This window comes from Amyelois transitella, chromosome 14, assembly GCF_032362555.1.
Source record: "Amyelois transitella isolate CPQ chromosome 14, ilAmyTran1.1, whole genome shotgun sequence".
NCBI lineage: Eukaryota > Metazoa > Arthropoda > Insecta > Lepidoptera > Pyralidae > Amyelois > Amyelois transitella.
Genome location: NC_083517.1, coordinates 4,198,119 through 4,219,428, shown reverse-complemented (window position 1 = coordinate 4,219,428; position 21,310 = coordinate 4,198,119). Strand labels below are relative to the sequence as shown.

Sequence of the window (21,310 nt, the reverse complement as noted above, 5' to 3'; positions counted from 1 at the left end):
TGAAAAGACTGAATGGCCACGTTCAGCTATTTGACTTAATGATATAATTGAGATTCAAAAAGTGCTAGGTTGCTCGCCCATCGCCTAAAAAAGAATCCCAAGTTTGTAAGCCCATCCCTTAGTCGCCTTTCACTTATATTTATATGTTATAGGTATAATGTCGTCGTATAATGATAAATGACTTTGAATTTTTAATTTCGTAACTTATTTGCAGGCATACTGATGCCTTGAGTTCATTCAAATGTCGATAACTTTTTTTTTGTGAACCGATTTTGATGAAACAAACTTTAAATGTTATTCTGAGTTAAAACAAAGCAATTGGTGAAAGTTTGAAGTAAATCGGTTTAGTACTTTCGGAGATAATCGTGATCATACATACAGACAGACAGACAAGAAATTAAAAAAAAATATTTTTGCTTTCTATTATTCATTCTAAGTGTCCCTCTATCCATTTCAGTCGAAAATACTAAATGTACAGACAAAATATTTTTACTGTTTTATTATATGTATAGATAAAAGTTTGTGATTTACCTACTGGTAAAAAATAATGATTTGATTTCTTACAAAAACACTCGTTTAAATACACGTACGGACTTGTTTTGATGCATGCAATCAGCAATGTGATATTTTGACAGTGACTCCCCGCCGCCTCATGACTTTCGTAACAGTTCGTTCAATCTCGACGGTCGCTCGGACCTTCGGCGAAACCTTCGGCTTCGGCCGGATTTCGGGCCGAAGCCGAATGTTTCGCCGAAGGTGGATTTTTTGGCCGAAGGTGGCCGAAGCCGAAGCCGAAGCCGAAGCTTCGGTCGGACACTACAATTAAACAAACAAAGATTTGAAAATGGAACCAAAATTGTTCGATATAGCTGGTGGCAATCAAATTAAAGATTTAATAAAATGTTGCGTTTATTTTTTTTCTCGTAATTACTTAGTGAAACGACAAATGGTTTATTTTTTCAAGTTCTTACGCGGTCAGTTTAAATTTATTTTTATATAATTATATATCTATACATATGTGCCGTGAGGTTCCCGGCACCAATAATAAAAAAAAATAAAGAATAGGACCACTCCATCTCGTTCCCATGGATGTCGTAAAAGGCGACTAAGGGATAGGCTTATAAACTTGGGATTCTTCTTTTAGGCGATGAGCTAGCAACCTGTCACTATTTGAAACTCAATTCTATCATTAAGCCAAACAGCTGAACGTGGCCTATCAGTCTTTTCAAGACTGTTGGCTCTGTCTACCCCGTAAGGGATAAAGACGTGATCATATGTATGTATGTATGTATCTATACATATCGCTTTTTATAAGAGTTATAATTTTTTGCTTATCCCTCCGGGAAAGCCATACCTACTTATATTGAACATATAGATACACCTATTTTACCTCTCAACCTAAAGAGCTGTATTACGTTTTTGATAAAGCAAATAAAACAAATGGTGGTATGTTAAATTAAAGCTCGCCATTATTAACAATATACCACCAAAATTTTTTGTTTTATTTTGTTTTGTTCCTGTATGGCTTGTAAGCTTTGGTGTTTTTCGTAGAGCGCCATTTATAACCGAATAAAAAACCATAAGTACATAAGTTACATTTACTCTAACAGTAAATGCAAAATATGGAAAATTATAATAAAATTAGTCACCATCTATGCAAGAACAATACGCCATAGATTTACGACAATCTAGACATGTCGCGTCCATAGTCCATAGTAATAGTTTACACACACCGTTATCGACATTCCCCAGCCACTTGATACCATCTGTTGTTTAATTGCTGCTGTATGTCACGGTAATGGTCGGCAAACATATCTCAGACAATGTTCGGATAGATCAAACTTGGCAGCGACTTACTAAGAAAAGAATAAAACTTAACATACAGGAAAAGAATAGAACATACCATACATAGTGCCGTGTGGCACTTTAGAATAGGATCACTCTATATAATTCCCATAGATTTCGTAAATGGCGACTAAGGGAAAGGCTAATAAACTAAGGATTCTTCTTGTAGCCGATGGGCTAGCAACCTGTCACTATTTAAATCACAACTCCAACATACAACTATACGTTTTTTTTTTTCTCAAATCTGAAATTGGACTGTTTGACCTGTCTACTTAGCTAGGAATAAACACGTGATGTATAACTAGTAAATAGATAATTTAACAAAGAAAACTACCAAACTACTCGATATTTCCCATAAATAAGTTTAAATTCTCATCTCACCAGAGAGAGTAAGAAATAATCTACAGCTTGTCCAAACGACATGATGTATATAAATTGGAAGAAATATCCGAAAAAGCAATATTATTAATACTCCACAAAGAAATATGATGCTTCAAAGTCACAGGACGCTAAAACAAATTACTTCAATTTCCAATCCCTAGGGTACTCGTATCCCTTTTGACTGATATGCGACGTAAAAATCCTAGTTCTTTATTTCAAACGAATTCAGTACAAAGTGTAATATTTTACACTAGTGTCCGTCCGTGACTCCACCCGCAAAAAACTCTATATCGCGCTTATTTTCCTTAACGGGAATATTTTTCCTTTAGATCACATAAGGAATCATATGCCTAATGTCAAATCTTTAGAGCCAGCGGTTTTTCCTGTGCGTTGAATGAATGAATGAATGCTTTATTATGCAATGAATTAGTTGATACATCAAAAAGTCAGTAATATACATATGTTTAAATTTAGAGGGACAATAATATTTCATACAACAGGTTGTCTCGGAAGATATATATAATAACTTTTATTGCAAATTATAACAAAAATAACTTATCCTAAAGTTATCCTAAGGTGAAGTACAAAATGCAGCCTTATTGCATAATGCAATCTCTTTCAGTCAACTACAAAAACATTTCATGAAGAGAGAATTTGGTGTGCGGTAGGTACTCTACTTCTCAAATTTTTACCCGTAGTTAATTATTTAATTTAAGCCTTTGTTCAATTATCTCGGTTTCTTATTTATTTGTCTTTTGAAACACTAAGTTTATGAACCCTTAAACTTAAACTTGTATACTACTACGAATCATTAGCGTAAATAATTTGAATAATTTATAGGCAAAATTAAGCCTTCCGTTATGCAGACTGGCGGTTCTGACTGGTTTTTGGAAACGTTACACGTGTAAAGGAATAAAGGCTAGCATAATAATTCTTTTCTTTTTGAATCATCATCTAACTGGCGCTTTTGCCTCGAAGAGAAACTCCTTTTCTGACCAAATTTTTCTTTAATTTTTATTACCATAATATGTGTTTGTATTGAAACTTAATGACTGATTTCTAAGGAGAATAAGATTTTTATTATTTTTCTCGTATTTTCTCTCCAAAGCTCAGCGTGGTCAATCATTGTTTTCGAGACAGTTGACTCTGTCGAGTCCGTAAGGGATATAGACGTGACTATATGTATGTATGTTTCTCTCCATAATGGAGGGCAACCCATGAAGCCGTCAGATAGCAAAAGGTTAACCACTTTTTTTTACGCAAAACCTCCCCATTTGAGTAATGTAATTCTGTCTAGGCCTTAGGCCAATTTTAAATTTCAAAAAATACGCAAAGAAAAGGTTGTATATTTACTTAAAATTTATTTTGGCGAGAAAATAATAAATATTTCAATAAACAAAACCGTAAACAATTCATATCATTAAAACGATATAGTCCAATGATTGTGTGATCATTAAAGCTGTCGTCCTTTCACAACGGTCATCGACATAAGGAAGCGTCATTGTTCGAAGAAAGGTACGGAGTGAGAATCTACCATTTATCTTAATGGTCTCACAAAAAATATTTTAGTGTTAAAGAGAGCTTAAATACCTTTTATATACTGGGGCGTTTTTATCAATGTGCTGCAATAAACGTTTAATTTTTATGTAAATGTACGTTTTTTTTATTTGGTATTGAATAATTTTAAGATGAATATTAAATAAGTGACACAGTGAGTTAGTTTCAGACAGTTCTTCATGATTTTGTAGTCGGTTGCAAAGTATTGTAGGTAGGTATTTCCCCAAATATTCTCCCAAAGGGTCTCTGATTGCATAACAAAATCATCAAAAATATCTACAATCACAAAAATGGACATCTAAGTTTTCCTACCTACCTTATAATATTGTGTAACTTTATTCTAAGAGATTAAGGGAACAACGAACTATTGTTTTTTACAATGTTGAGTAAAAGCTTACACAGGTAGTAAAAATGTAGACATCAAAATCCATTCTGTACGTAGAGTCCACAGGGAACTTGGTGAGAAAAGCTCAGAGGTGCCTCTGTGATCTCATTAATACGTGAGCTACCTTCCTTATGTAGGGCTGCCTCCTATTCCACTGAAAAAAAAAACAAACCGTCCTTAAAATCAGAAGAACAGAATAAATAGAAAAGTGTGTAGATATTTTATGCGAAATTCCAGTAGTTTCGGCTGAGCTTGCATTGTCTTCAAGTAACATAGTAAGTTTATATTAATAAACTTATTGATATCTTTGTAAGCTCTCGCATATATTAGACGATAAAATGTATTTTATAGTTATATAATAAGACCTCCACAAACTAGTTTTGTGGAGAGGAGTAATAGTCGCACATCTAGAATTTGCATAATGCATGGTATATGCATAATCGTATATCTCATAAAATATTCAGTTGAAAACCCCTAGAATTTAAGTCCGCTGTATAATAATAAAGTGAATTAAAAACTTACCCTGGAGCACAGTCACGTTACTCACTTAAGTAGACACACACATATTTTGCCCTATTAAACCACAAAACCAAAATTCTGAAAACAAAGATACAAAAAAGCAGAATTTCCACAACCCTGCTTTAGACATTTACTTACCCTTACGTACGTGTTAACATACAAACTGACCAATGCTAATATGAACGCAGCAGACATACAGACACCCGGTTTCCTATTACAGTTCCAGATATTGCATATTACTAACACTAGAAATACAGAAATACCTACAAACAGAAAGCAATCTTTGCTTTCAGAGACATTTTAGATAAAAGGACGCGGTACCGCCATTTCTCACTGGCCACAAGATAGAATCCATTTTCCATTATTTATCTCTAGACCATTCTTTTGTTCTACAATTATTATGGCTTTTGAGAAAATAAGTCGCAGAAGTAAAGTGTGGAAATAATGTGAATGCCTAAATCCAAAAAAGTTATGTCATAGTTTTTTTTATTATCACATAATAAACTTGATCTAGATTTAAAACCACGGAGTGCTAAAATACATGGTAGGACACAGGGCTTCGCTATCAAGTTGCTTTCATAAAATTACCACCACGATATACCACGAAAAAATTTTACAATGTGAAATAGGTAACTTACTTAATGTTCAAACTGCAAAGTACCTTGTTTCAAGTTATAAATCAAAGTACTTATGCAACCACAATATACAAACATCTGCACATTATAGACACGCCTGTAATAGCTTTCACCCTTGGCCAAAACTGCGTGCCCTATGTATTGCGTAATTTACACTTTAAATTTGCAAGATTTCATGGAGATCGGTTACTATTATGGATATTCCGTTAAAAATATTATACAGTTGAAAATGATTCTCAAGTATTTTTCCCCGAAATCACTTTCTAAAGTTACATTTCCTATGGGTATGGACGGTAATGACTACTCCAATATTCAGATCTGGCTTCCAATTGCATCTAATGCATTCCTAACTTTACCCGAGGGATAACTGTCCTATTTTCAGTTCTGCACAAATGAAATCTCATAAAAGAGCTCAATATATTACAAGTCCAAAAGGAATTGGCTTCTACGCTACAAGATAACAAGAAATAAATTTTATAGGTATCTATGAAGAGTAATGTTAAAGTATTTTATAGACTTTGACAAAGAGCGTATTTGATGTAATCGAGTGTGAAAAGTCTCTCACTATTCGCTTCATCATTACTGTGGATCATAGCACTGAAAGTCAATAAACGCACAATCTTTCACCATCAATTTGTCACCTTTGTTGATAGGGATGTAACCCTTTTCAATTAGACATGTTGGTGACCAGCCACGTGATCTTTTTCCTTTGGTATTGCCAACAATGACCAGGTTTTCAAGAGCATCATCATCTCTTGGCAAAAAAGTACCTCAAATCTTTACTATCTAAAGTAGGCATTAAACTCACACAGTAAGTAAATCCAAACATAAACCTATACTCGAATATTTTGAAAAAAACATTTAAAAATTTCAATTTTTTATACGCCCCTGGTGATACGAGTAATACATAATTTTTGATTGTTTTTAACTGGTTTTAGTAGGAATCATATGTGCAATAGAAATTCTAGTGAAATGAAACTGACGATATATACCTATACTGTAATCATGATAAAGTTACCAAAATGTAAAGACTATTCTACTTGCAACGTGACATGAAGGGTAGCCATGCATCTTGACTGAGACACGGCCGGTAATGTCTGTCGTATATCTTACATATCTTTCACACTGGGAGAGCTAAGTGGTGAGTCGAATCAAAGTTACAGGGTACATAATCACCAAATAAACATTTAAATTTAATAAATTACGCTCACATTTTTTTATAATAAGTAGTTAATCATGATTTTCTTAGGAAATAATATTTTATAATGAGAACGCCCACTTTCTTTTGACTAAATTTTTTAAAGGAAATTCTAATGGAAAAGTTGGTTCTGAGGGATCTAGTAATGAATCGAGGTGAACCAAATAAGTTATTTTTATATTCTTATTCTTGAATGACTAATAAAGTAGCCTACTTAGTAAAGACTTAATTAATCTCTGATTAATGAAGTTATTAGGGAGGTACTTTACCGTATTTTTCTCGCGTAATCTGTTTTTCTTTTGTCCGTGACGAAAAATATTTTAGTTCTCATCCTATAAGAACTAATAGCACGGCGATGTTGAGTGTTAGTTGACACTCAACTCAAGGAAATACTCAACTGATGTATTGCAAATTTGCCAAAACTTTTGTGACAATAAATTTAATAGTGGCTTTACATAAATAAGTTTTTTATTTGAATTTAGTACCTACATATTATGAATTCTTTTTGTTTCATGTTCCCCAAATTAAAGAATAAAAAAAATGTTTCTATATCGTGATGAAAATTCTGCAGTCACAGATTTTGCATAATAATTCTATATCTGTGGCTGCCATTTAACTTCTTATATACCTACTCGCGCATTAAAAGCAATAGATAAATTATAAGTTTAACGTTATAAAGTGATACCTTGTATCCCACTTTAAAAATAAATCTATTTCTTTTTCTCGCCTAGTTGACTCTCACCTTGTGAATTAGGTTTCCTTGTATCTAGAGATCGCGTCGACCGGGCGAATATGCTTTTACTGTTTTAGGCATCCATCACACAAAACGGTGAGACGCGCAGCGAATCGCCGGATTTCACCGGCTCTGATTTTTATCGCGAATTGTCCCCATTTGTAGGGTCGCGGACACGTGACTGAAATTTAGGTGCAAATTAAAGTAATATGTCTCGAAAGACACAACATACATAATTTTCAAAAAATTTTTACGTTCACATTTTTTTGGGTCGCTGAGAACATGCTTATAGGTACATACATTTTTCAAAAGATTATTTTCGCTCTTATTATACTGAATCAATCCGTTTTAATCATACTTATGATAAGTTATAACCTGCAGAGGGTACCTGAATTTGTAATTTTTTTTATGAAAATCCACAAATAATTATATATAATATAATTTTTTTTTTTCATTGAAAAAAATCAAAAGCAATTGATACATATCATAAAAAACCTATGTCTGTTTGTGCACGCTAATCTTCGGATTTATTTATCCATATCGACAGACAATAAAACCAGCAATGCGGAATACCTTTTTATCAAACAATCCATACAAATACGAGTATTATAAATATGAAAGTCTAGTATGTATATAGGTTTATTAAGATTTCGATTAAAGCGTCTGGCCCAATCTTGATGAAAATAATACGGAAATAGCTGGTAAACCGAAAATATAGGCTATATTTTTCTTAAAATTCCTATTCAATTCTAACCCCGGACAGAAATCTAGTAGATTAAAACCCAAAGTTCTTTTTGTTCAAGTAACACTTTATGTTAGCATTGAATTAATAATAGACCTAATTAGAGTCAAAGTAGTATGAATGATTAAAGATTTATGAGATCATTAATTTTCCGCTTAAACATTAGAAGATGATATATCAAACTATTTTCCTCAATTTAAATTTAATTAAGCGCTGGTATGGTATTTCCACGACAAGGTTTCTATATGATGCGTAATTTGCCTACGTGTCCTCATACACATACTTACAAATTCATCTTAAAAGTTCAATATGAAAATCCGAGACCTTTATTTTTTAATATATTTTGTCAAGCTTAATGGATAAACGCGTACCAGATGGACGGACGATTTGGTCAAGATTGCTGAAAAGAAATTTGCTAGAGAGAAGAGGAATTAGCAGATTTACTAATCAAAAAAGACAAACAACATGGTTTGCGTAAAACCCGGTCGGAACCTCTATTATGAGAGAGATTATACTTATTTAGTCTAAAAATAAAGATATTTTTTATGTCTTGGTCCTATGAGAATGCTAGGATATACTTTCTTAGAAATATTTCCAAGGAACATAATATGTCACATTTATGTTTCTATCAGTCTAAATAATGCAAGAGATACATTAAATGTGAATTAAACTGAATTTTTAACAGATTTTTCTAGAAAGCCAAAATTACCTTCCAGTTATGTGACTATCAATTCTTAGAATACTTGATCACTTTATATTCACGTTCGCAAAATGTCTTCTAAAATACGGTGACGTCACAAATTTAAATGTAACCCGCAACTCTACTAAAATATGTGACAAGTTCAGCACAGTTGCGAAATTGAAAAGATAATGTTGACTTGGATACTTATAAAAGTTTCCCTCTACAAATGAGATAAAAAGATACTTTTATTTTATATGTTCTTAAAATAGGAATGTGTTTTTTCTCAAGACGCTTGTATCATTTAATTCATTGACTTAGCCAAGACGTCCCTGATTTGATCAAGGTACATTAGTCTTGGCGTTACGGTTCTCATCCACCCTCTTTTTGTGTAATTGTTCAGTCAACCTGCTTTCATTCATCCTTTCCACGTGACCAAACCATCTAAGTCTTCACTATTTTAAGAAAATTTGAGTAAAATGGACCATCATAGATTCTAAATAAGCTGATCCAAGAGTTTTGTTTTTTGATCTGATCTTAAGAATTCATGCCCAAATCGGAATCGTGTCATATAACGGAAATATGTTTATATTATTTTGACGAGTAACTTTATATGATTTAACTGTATATGGAAATCGCAGATCTGGTTTTACGAATGAGACGCGTTCGCGGTCAGGGCCGATGGCGAAATTGCGCCAATGTCAATAAAATACTCGTGTAAACTACATACATATTTGACATCATATAACTCTAGCAGTAACAAACGTAGCTTGATAAAATGGATATTGTTCTAAATAAATAATAAATTTAAAGTAATAAATAAAAACTGTTGTTGGTAAGTTTTATTCGTTTTGTTAGGAATTATCTAGTAGTACTTACTACTAAATAATTTCATATTGTAATGGATTCTTAACAGCAAATTCTTAAGAACGATCTTTGTGAAGTGAGATTTAATTTAAAACTATTTTTTCCAGCTCTGTAATTAATAGAGCATTAATATTTATGTTTATCAAATAAAGAGTGCTTTGAATCTTATAGATGGCAAATAATTATGTACCTAAAAAGCCTTATTTTATCAGTCAGTATCTCCTTCTAAGAAATTAAATTTGTAACAAAAAACATAACATCGCATAATATCGCAAAAAAATGCGGCCTGCTTAAAAATGCAGTAATTCCAACTGAAATAAATTTAGTCTGAATCGCTTTGAAACAAGTGTTTGGGAACCCTGAACTTCTTATTCAATTAGTGTAAATTATGAATAAGCCGCGCCGCAAAACTTTGGTATTAATAAATTGTGTGGGGAGTTATCTTGTGTGTTTATAAATAAGAGGGCCTTTACACTAAGATTAAGAAAAAAAAATCTACCCAATTACTAAAAGATATTTTTATATGTCGTCATATAGGGATTCTCTGTTTATTTTTTGATTTTTAATTCCAAGGTTTTAGTTGCTTTAATTCAGACATTCGAGTCTTTTGTTATTGTATTTTTACATACAATCGCTAAGGTCACAGTATCTCGAACACGCTTCATGTAAAATGGAGTAACTGCCATTACTTACAAAATGACAAACCAAGACTTTTATATATCCTACATATATGTAGAAATATCAAAATAGAAAGAACTTGCCTTTTTTCTCCGTAGTCTGAGATTTCTCATGAATGTGTATCATTCATTGAGTAGGTATTTTGAATATACATACGGAGGATAGAATATTCATCATTTGAAGTAAGTAATTAATAAAGTGGTGGTATTTATCTTTCATGTCTTTATTTCTATCAGTTATCTATTTAGTTTACATCAGATGGCAAGTATGATAGTGATATTGAAAGGAGAGTGAACGCGGGGAACATGGTGAATGGAGCTTTGCATGCCTTTATGAGCAGTCAGAAACTATCCAAAAAGGCTCGACTGGCTGTGCACAGGGGCGTGTTGGTCCCGACATTAATGTATGGGAGTGAAAGTTGGGTATGGCAAAAGAAGCATGAAAGCAGAATAAATGCGGTGGAAATGAGAGCGTTAAGGAGTATGATGGGTGTGAAATTGAGTGACAGGATAAGGAACAGCGTGATAAGGGAATGTTGTGATGTGAAAGAAGATGTAGTTACAGGAATAGAAAAGGGTATGTTAAGATGGTTCGGTCATGTGGAGAGGATGAATGAAAGCAGGTTGACTAAGAAGATATACAAGGAGAGTGTGGAGGGAATGGTCGGAGTGGGAAGACCTAGACGAACGTATCTTGATCAAATTAAGGACGTCCTGGTAAAGGGTCAGGTCCAAAGTACCCGAAACCGCCGAGCTTGTATGAAGAGAGTTATGAATGTGGATGAAGCGAAGGAAGTATGCAGAGATCGTGGCAAGTAGAAAGAGGTAGTCTCTGCCTACCCCTCCGGGAAAGAGGCGTGATTTTATGTATGTATGTCTTTATTTCTCTTGCATCAAAGTGGTTAGCAAATTTAACAAAGATGAGCTTAAACATGAATGTGTTTTTTCTCAAGACGCTTGTATCATTTAATTCATTGACTTAGCCAAGACGTCCCTGATTTGATCAAGGTACATTAGTCTTGGCGTTACGGTTCTCATCCACCCTCTTTTTGTGTAAGATGATATATATATATATATATTCTATTTATGTCATGTGGAGAGGATGAATGAAAGCAGGTTGACTAAGAAGATATACAAGGAGAGTGTGGAGGGAATGGTCGGAGTGGGAAGACCTAGACGAACGTATCTTGATCAAATTAAGGACGTCCTGGTAAAGGGTCAGGTCCAAAGTACCCGAAACCGCCGAGCTTGTATGAAGAGAGTTATGAATGTGGATGAAGCGAAGGAAGTATGCAGAGATCGTGGCAAGTAGAAAGAGGTAGTCTCTGCCTACCCCTCCGGGAAAGAGGCGTGATTTTATGTATGTATGTATGTATGAGCTTAAACATAAATAAAGCTTAGGAATTTTTAAATTAGAGCTTTTTAGAGCCATACGGTTGAAAGTTATGCTTTGCTTTTTATTAAAAAATGACATTTAGATGATATCCTTTGATTATTGAATTCAGAAAAATCCTCGCTTATGCATCCGTAGACCACATAAGGATATTTAATGCTCAATTTTAAATTTATACACCCAGCAGTTTGGGCTGTGCATTGATATGTAAGTCAGTCAGTTTCCTCTTTTGTATATTCAGGTATAAAATCATATTAAAAGGGCTATGTAAAATACCTCTACCTCCAGAAGACGGAGGTCTGTACTTCCAAGTAATCGTTTGACGGTAATGTTCAGTGATGCGCGAAGGACGGCCGAATACTCAAAAGCATTTTAGCTAAAGACTTCCATAACTTCCATACTAGTAGTTACTATGTAACGCTCCTCCGAATTTAATACATTAGACTTATTACGGCTACGCTCTTTTGGGAATTTCCTTATCATGTCCAGTCCATGTTTCTTATTCCTCTTTTATGCAATGGGCTGGTAACCTGTCACTATTTGAATCTTATTTCTTTCATTTAGTCAAACAGCTGAACGTGGCCTATTTGTCTTTACATGACTGTTAGCGCTCTACCCCGCAAGGGATATGGATGTGATTATATGTATGTATGTAGGCAAGTGTCCATTGTATCCTTTTGAACAATGAGTCAGCATGGAACCCTGGTAGGGTAAAACAGTTTTGATGTTGGATAAATACAATTATAAAAAACCCTAATTGTGGATGTTTGTCTATATAAGTATTTATTACAAAGTATAGTATCGTTGAGTTAATATCTCATTAACATAACTCAATTTATGTAATTTGTCCCGTAATTATTTATTATACGTACTAACCTTTATTCTAATCACGTCTCCTTTCTCGGCCGACATGCTGATATTGTTCATCGATTTACACTCTTGGCCTGATCTTTCCTAAGACTGTTTATACCTTAGATGTGAATCTTAATCCACCGTATATAATTCTTTACAAAAGGGTCAACTTCACGATTTATTTGTCGTCTTAATTACTAAATACGCACCAACGCAAAAGTTAGTATGAACACCTGGATTTTATTACTTTTTGTGAAAAAGAAAGTAAATAACTGTTCAGGTTACATAATTTACTCTTTAAATAACAAAAGGTACACAAATAATCAACTTAATTTATCACACAAAGATAAAACAAAACTAACTAAAACTACAAAAAAAAGAACATGTCGAATAAACACAAGGTATCTGGAAAAATTTAGAAGAGAACCAAAAAGACAAAATAAATAGGTTTTCACTAACGTTTTTCACACCTACGAAGTCGCAGTTTAACGCTAGGAAATATAATTTTAATTAAATCACAGCTTAAACAGTCGGAAGAGACATCAAAGACATCGATTTATAGGTATTTACATTCATCCACCTTTGTTTCTCTCCCGATTCCCGAATTATCCTGTACCGTTTATTTGAGCGACACACAAAAATGGACGGTGTTACAATGACGATATAAATATGGATAACCGTTTCTTGTACGGAGCTTATAAATGACGGCGAAAATAAAAACATTCGTTGTTAAAATTGCCATTGATTCTTAACATACCTACCGACATATAATTACGACTATATTCCTTGCAGGGTAGACAGAGCCAATAGTCTTAAAATTATTGAAATGCCACGTTCAGATGTATGAGAAATGAATTCATCGCTTTCACGGCAATCCGTAAGTCTCAGTTACAATCTGGAAACCCTGTTAGTACACCACGTGTAGGTTCGTAAAATGACTAGGACCATAAGTTAGTCTAATAAGTACATGGTTGTGCAGAATCAATTGGCCTGACACTCACTCGGTATGCAAGCGAATACTTAAGAAATTTTCCTCGCCTGTTGCTTACCTAATTTAATTCAAAAAAATTCTAAATTTAATTTTTTTTATTCATTATTGTAGGATACTTCATATCGCTTAATAATTGTCAAAACGTATGGCTTAACATTGGTTGACGTCAAATAAATTACTTAAAACTAAGTTTACTGCCGCTTCCAAGGCGTCAGTGCAGAAGAAGCGGTAACAAACAAAAATCCCAACAGTCTTTTAGACTTGTTTTTAAATGTTAAAAAAACGTTTAATTTAAAAAAAAACGTACTATAAGTTGTTATAAAAAGCTATTTTGATAATTATGAAAATGGTTATAAAGTAGTTAATTCCTACTACAAAATAATACATATTTAATGAAGAAGGCGGGGGATTGGAATCTAATCCAGGAAACTCCCAGATTTCAAGATTCCAGGACACTCGCCCACGAGTACTTTTCTAAAGGTCAAGTTGGATTTGTTTTCAACAAATGTCACTACAAAGCGAGAATCAATTAAAAAATAATTCATTTGAACAGACTGTCAGCACTGAACTGACACTCTAACGCCCTCAGCATTAACAAGGGTGATCGGATTGTAAGCAATCAATAAAGGTCCCTCTTTTTGCCACACAATCTTTCCGCGTCGCCCTCAAACCCACGCACGCGTTTGTTCTCCATTGATCCTTTCTTTTGATATCACTGAATCCGTGAAACTTAGTTAATGAAAAATTCAATAGCCCTATTTACGTGAGCGTTTGAAGTGCTTACGCATGTTAAGCAATTCCGGGTGCAGGAAACTTGAATGGGTGACCAACTCCGCAAGTGGCACAAAATTTTCCTTAAACCCCTTCGTGCCATCACTAGGTGGCAGCCATGCCAGATGACTCTTGGCGGCCTTCCATTTGGCTGAAATTTGCCATGTATGTTCTATGAGCGTTCCACAAAAATCCCACAAAAACAGGAATACCAATCTACAGCTGACTAAACAGAAAAATAGAAGATGGTGCAAAGTGCTCATAAGCATGTTGTTAAAAACGATACATGTTGCTGATATCGAGATGTTCAACCAAAACTTTATAAGTTTCTGACTACAAAACGTAAGGTGCAAAGGGAAACCAATCCGGCTCTGATATTCAATCTCATGTAACGCACACAAGCCATATTGTTTCCCATCACTTTGCGTTTCCGTTGCCGTCCGTATGTATTTTTAGCTTAGCATTTTTTGTTTAATACTTTTGATGAAATGCTATGTCCGCAATAAATACGCATTTAAAACGTGCGTATTTACAGGAATCCTGTTGTTTGTATTTTTGAATAGAATTAATACCATATAACGCCTTCCATGCAGTTTGCATACGTCGCAAGGCCAAATTTAATTTTATTTTGAAGTGTGTTTATTGTTCTTTAATACGTTCTATTCTTTGATTATTCTATGCAAACAGTAGCATAAAATTAAGGTTAAGCTAAATGTTTGGCATTCGTCAGGATGCCAAAAATTTGGCGGCAAAATTCGGGTAAAATTCTAACTTAAAACTTCATAAGAAAGTTCAAAGATACAAATTGTTTAATCTTTCAGCTGGCCTAAGAACGTTTCAGCAAATAGGTATAAAGCAGAAATTTTCTATTTGATCATTAATTTTATTGAGCCAATTTAAATTTCGTGTAGAGATATAAAAATAAATTAAAAGCAGAGTAGAGAGAACAGCAGAGTAATTGGATTTCTTATTGATTTTTTTCAATGTCATAACATCTTACTCACATTTGAATAATTTCTTAACACTACTTAACTGTCTACAAATATTTCCATACAAAGTCGATAAGATACAAGTTCATATTAAAGTTTTGCCTGCGTATTTACTCTCTCAAGCTCAACAACAAAGGGCAGGCAGAGTTTCCTAAGTGCAAACCGTAGAATATAAACTGTAAGAAACTTCTGCCTAGTTATACAACAAAGTCCTAAGATGAAATTCATTGAATTTCAAAATGTGCGTACATATTCCATGAAGAATAATTGAAAATTTATTTCACTTAACATTGAATATTGCTTGTAGGACATACAGAGATTGATTAATTCAATTTCAAGCTTTTTCAATTCCAGAATAATTTACTGTGAAAATAATATTATTAAAATTTATTCACAGAAACTATTATTTTTAACGGGACTTGCTCTTCGGGGCAGTCTGCAAGAAAACTGCAAACAAAATATAATATTTTTACTTCATCGAAGTAGAGTTACGCATTTCAACCGCAAAATATTAAGGTTAAAATAAAGTCACGACATTCACGAATAACATTGCTTATTATGTCATAAAAAACTCAAAAGCGTAATATAATTGTATACGTTTTAACCCTTTATACATACTCGTGTGAAGACCTCTTTCCAGGAGAAGAAGCCTTTTTTATTACATTGCAGTACAAGAAGTATATTTTTTCGCTTCATCTACATTCATAACTCTCTTTCGTAAAACTTGTCATTTTACATAACTCTTTTTACTTTTTACCAGAACGTCCCCGTTTGCATTAAAGTTTATTCATCTTAGCCGTCACCGTTTAAGAACACTCTTCTTGCATATTTCCTTTGCCATTTCTATCACTATACTTCTCACTAAACGATTTATTACAAACGCTTGACGCATTAATACTCTATGACAAAAAATTCATTTGACGTATATTTTACTTGAACCTCATGGTATGTGTAGATAATAAAATGTTTGCAAATGAGCCTAATAAGTCGCATATTTGTCGAAGCATTCAATTGGAAACGTGAGTGAAATTCACGAAAAATTTAAATGAAAGACAAATATGGAAGAAATGAAACAATTCGAATATACGTTGAGAACAAAAAATCAAGAACATTCCGAGTCATTGCTTCCGCGCTCGCATCACCCTTATAAATTTTTATAATTTTGCTAAAGCCCGGCTTACTCTTTGTTCTCGTACATTATGAGTCTGCGCAAAAATTTTGCTCTCTAGCTATTTAACGTTTGCACCCTCAATGAGAGATGCTAGTTTAGCTGCACTCAAAATATTGTAGATACCTACTTCTACCTCCAGGCGCTAATCCCGGTTACATCCTAACCTCTCCGTAAAGAAGACCGAGGTGCGCCTTTTGCAGTCAAAAATATTGTACTAAAGTGTGGTTCATATTTATTGTATGGTCTTATGTGGTGTATATATGTATTTCAAATCGGATGACTTTGTTTTGTTAATTTGTTATGTCCGACAAATAAATCTGTTGTAAGCATACTTTATAGATCACAACTTCATAACCATCACATTTAAGGTCTCTGCTGATGCATGACACTCACTGCAAAATAAATGATTAAAAACGATTCACTCTTTTAATACTTTTGACAAGATTTCAGCTTCATTTTCGTTCCTTAGAATTGGTAAAACTTTCATTTTATTATCCCGTTACCAACCAATGGTTTACATAGGTCGAGTAAGGCTATAATTACCGACGCGGCTTCCTAGGTAGCGACGGATTTATCGCCAGGAAATGCCTAGCCACTCACATTTGCGTCACGGTACCATGACATCAAACTAGTAGGCTACCTGTTTTCTATTCGCATACCTTTACTGACTAGGCGACTTGCAAAACAACGTTGATAATCAAAAATACAGTCGTATCAAATAGGTACAATGCCTTTTTCGAGAATATATTTTTTTTTTACGGTATTTTCCATTAAACATAAAAATAAATTATCACTAAATGCATTTAAATCGATGTCTGCTTTACAGATATTATCTTTATTACTTTTGTTAGGAATCATCACTATGAAGGTACATAACGTTTAAAAAAATCTCGCTGTTATCTAGTTCAAATTCCCTACATCATATCTCGATTTAGATAACAAAAAATAATTCAGCATTTAATACTTAAAACATTTACTTCAATCTATAACAACTTACTACGGTGGTAGCCTAACTTTGGGCTTTAAACTTTGCTCAGCAGAACTAAGTAGTGTAGTATTTTATGTGCAATACTAGACGCACATTTCCGTTTGTGTAACCTGACCCACCAATCTGCATAACTTGGCCGAAGTTCACATTGGTTTAGAGTTGTACTGGCTTTTATCCAACATCCAGTTATTTGTTTAAAAAAAATTCTCACCACCTACAACGTTATTGCACTATACAGTGTTCTATTCCAATGTAAAAAGTCTTACGTCGTAATTGTTGCAAACGCGAAATTACGATGTTAGAATTCTACAATTATTATATCTGCAATATGCCTATTTAAATGTAGTTATTTTCAGTTTATTAACTACATTCTTAATATGAATTTGAAAGTGACCTGTCAGTGATCTCAAAACTGTTGGCTCTGTCTTTTCCGTAAAAAATAAAGACGAGAGTATAATATGTATATATATGTTCAACATGCTTCGCCAAACTTTCTACAACCTTGGTCTATAACAAACTGTATTCTATAAGCTTATTTCATTCATCTAGTTAGCTAGAACATTGTGAACATAAAGGATCATACTAAGTTAAAGTTATAACTACGACTTGCGAAACTTATACCAGTAGGTAAGGTTGGTGCGCTATGCCCCAGCTAATTAAAAATACTAGTACACATTACAATTTTAAATTGTAGGCAGTAAGATAGCCGCTACGTTCAAATATACATTTTAAACACATAAAAGTATCACGTCTTTGTGTCTTACAGAGCATATGGAGCAAACAGTCACAAGACTAAAGAACACAAAGTGACAAGTTGCTAAGCAATCGCCCAAAAGGATTTCAAGCTTATAAGCCTTTTCTCCGATTAATTTTTACAATTGCACAGAATAAGAAGCAGCTGTCACACACTTAATTTTTATTCGCTACTAGATGAACATGGAAGCAATGAGACTCAAAAAATAAACCTGAATTATACAATTAGCGATTTCATTATATACTCACGGCAGTATTATTAATGTAAAAATCACTTAGTCTCACTGTTTCTTTCCTATAAACCAAGAGCTACTTGTATTGTATAGGTTTCCGCAATTAAATAGTTAACCTTTACACCTTTAAGTAATGGGTTTACGTAGAAACTGACCATGCTATTTCGTAGTCACTGCGTGAAATGATGGCTCACGTGTAGACGTTCACGTTGATAATAATAACTTACGATCATTTATAGTACATGATTGAGGCTTGTACCGAGACCAGTATGGAATCATCTTTAACTACACGTTCGTGACGTAGATTCCCTTTTCTGTAACAAGGCTTTTTAAAAGCCGTCAAATAATCGGCGTGTTTTTAGTTATCGTTATGGCATTACCTTGGATGCGGTCAAAAATGTAATTATACATTGTCTCGATGTTCTTAGCCCTATTTGGCTCAATACATTCATATCTATTTCACCTCAGTTTATTAAGTAATACCCATATATCTCAGTGGCTAAAGAAAGCATGAAATTAAATATCCCTTCCTTTGCTTTTAACTGACCGCTTTATTGTATAAAAAAACACGCATTCCACTTATACCATCTACCAATGACTGCATTACTTGAGGCGTCACGCGAGCGTTTTTGCATTGCATTCCGTTTCATGCACTGCTTTGCAGTAACTATTGCATAATCTATTTGCACACACACACATCCATTGACATAACCAGCAATCAATTAGTATTATATCCTTTATTTCTCACTCTTGCTTTCATGTTTCCGGTGGCTCCTTTCGCCGCTATGCTTCGTGATAGAGTCACGTAGGGCCAGTTCACACCAATACGACACTGCAATCCATTATATCAGAACAACTCAAAAAACACTTTATGTAGTAGACATTTCCACCATAAAAATGTTAATTGCCTCTATAAAAATATCGCGTCGCGTCTCGTCTCAGTGTGCACTTACCATTAGATTGCATTAGGTTCTGTACAGTACCTCAAGTAAGTACCACCCAAGAACCCGGACATAATGTATGTCTATTTGTTTCAGGAGAACGTAGAATCCTGCATAATGTGTCGGGCGAGTTTCGGTCTGGTGAACTGACCTGCATCCTCGGACCTTCAGGCGCCGGCAAATCTACACTGCTTAACATACTAGCTGGATACACGTAAGTTGAGAATATGGGAAAAAAAAATAAAAACATATACTTACGGGGTAGACAGAGCTTGAACAGTCTTGAAGAGAATGATAAACCTCGTTCAGCTTTTTGGCTTAATGATACAATTGAGATTCAAATAGTGACAGCTGTAAAAAATTAAAATTGGTCTCCGGAGCCCAATTGACACCACGTCGTTATTTTTACAACGAAATTTGACTTCTTGCACGGTATACCTAATATTTGTACCTTTTTAGAATTTCCTATCTCAAAGATATTTCTTTTAAAATCATTTATTTATCTAATAATCAAGTTTATTTTTCTCACGACGCTGAGGAGTATCAAATTGAATAATAAATACCAGCTATATCAAATCTCTAGTTTGCGTTCTCGAAATACTAAACTTTTGTTCAACCCAATCAAAAGAAGACGTACAAGGTTTTTGTTTAATATTTTGCCACGAGGTAACCAAAAATGCTATTAACTAAATTATTTAGTACCGTAAATTTTGGTTATTGAAATCCTCTTCTAAATAATTATTGTGAAACATACGATATTAATTATCCACCATCCCTTCAGTTTATTACAGTAATTATATTATGTAATGGAGCAATTTTGCCGGCCAGCGTAATTTTCCTCATGAAAGATCAAGGTGTAGAGTAATATATAATGCGTTTAACATGATCCACATCGTCAGCAATTTTTATTCATGCATGGACTGGCCATTATAGTTTCAAATAGAATAATCTCTCTCTCATCTCAACGAATATACTCCATTTATATCGGTTAGTTTAAATTTTTCTTCTTTTAAGTTTGAAAGATTTCAATGCAATATAGCTATAAACGATAAATAAGGCTCTTAATTGACTACTTCAATGTACTAACTAAATAACAAACAAGTACGAGTAAATTACACTTGAAAACTTTTAGACAATTTCAACACCAAGCTTATTTAGTATAAATTAAACCCGATTGAAACTGCATACTCTAAAGTGCACTATAGAATAATCTTCCAGTCCACCAAATTAAATTAAAAGGAAGAAGAATTCCTATTAGGGGGATAAGTCCGCCATTGTAGTAACATATTTTTTAACTCCATTATCTGATTGTAAGTCAAAATTTATACATATATTATCTTAAACAATTAATCAAATATACCTAATTAAAAAATATACATTAATATTAATTATTTAATAATAATAAAAAAAAAACTATTCTAAATTAACAACAAACAAACTAAAAACATTATTATTCAAATTTTGGCCCCTAGAAAGGGTTCCCATCACGGAGGCAGCATTATTATCTGATTATGTTTCGTTGTTTTAAAAAGATTTTACACACAAACAAATCTCCCAGAGGAAGAAGCTACGGCTTGTCCATTTACCAATTCATCACAACATGATAAATATAGTTGTTACATTGGCTACTTGACTACCATTTTATTGCAAATACTCATGTCCGTGAGGCTAATGATAGACTCTCCATTGTATTTCTCAACCTCTGCCCTTACATTATCCGAGAAAAAAAATTATACACTGTCACAATCAAACAATAGCCACAGTTTATCAGTCATTTAAGAATTAACACATAGGTACATCCTTGATCAAGTTATGTGGTTTCTGGTAGTAGACTAAAGGATGAAAGAAATAACAGGTAGTGAAGACGAACTGACAACTCTTTTGTTAAAGTCTGTTGGTTACTTACATACATACATACATATAGTCACGTCTATATCCCTTACGGGGTAGACAGAGCCAGATGGAGTTGGTTACTTAATACACATAATGCACTGTTGCACTGTTTTTCTA

The 21,310-nt window shown here is 33.7% G+C and overlaps 1 protein-coding gene across 1 annotated transcript in view; it reads left to right on the top strand.

The window, feature by feature from the left end:
- The window catches only part of LOC106130901 (ATP-binding cassette subfamily G member 4), a 62,288-nt gene that overhangs the window by 12,756 nt on the left and 28,222 nt on the right, over positions 1–21,310 (top strand). Inside the window, exon 2 of the mRNA XM_013329843.2 lies at positions 19,397–19,514. Within this exon, the coding sequence (XP_013185297.1) occupies positions 19,397–19,514 (118 nt within the window). The remainder of the gene's footprint in view (positions 1–19,396; positions 19,515–21,310) is intronic.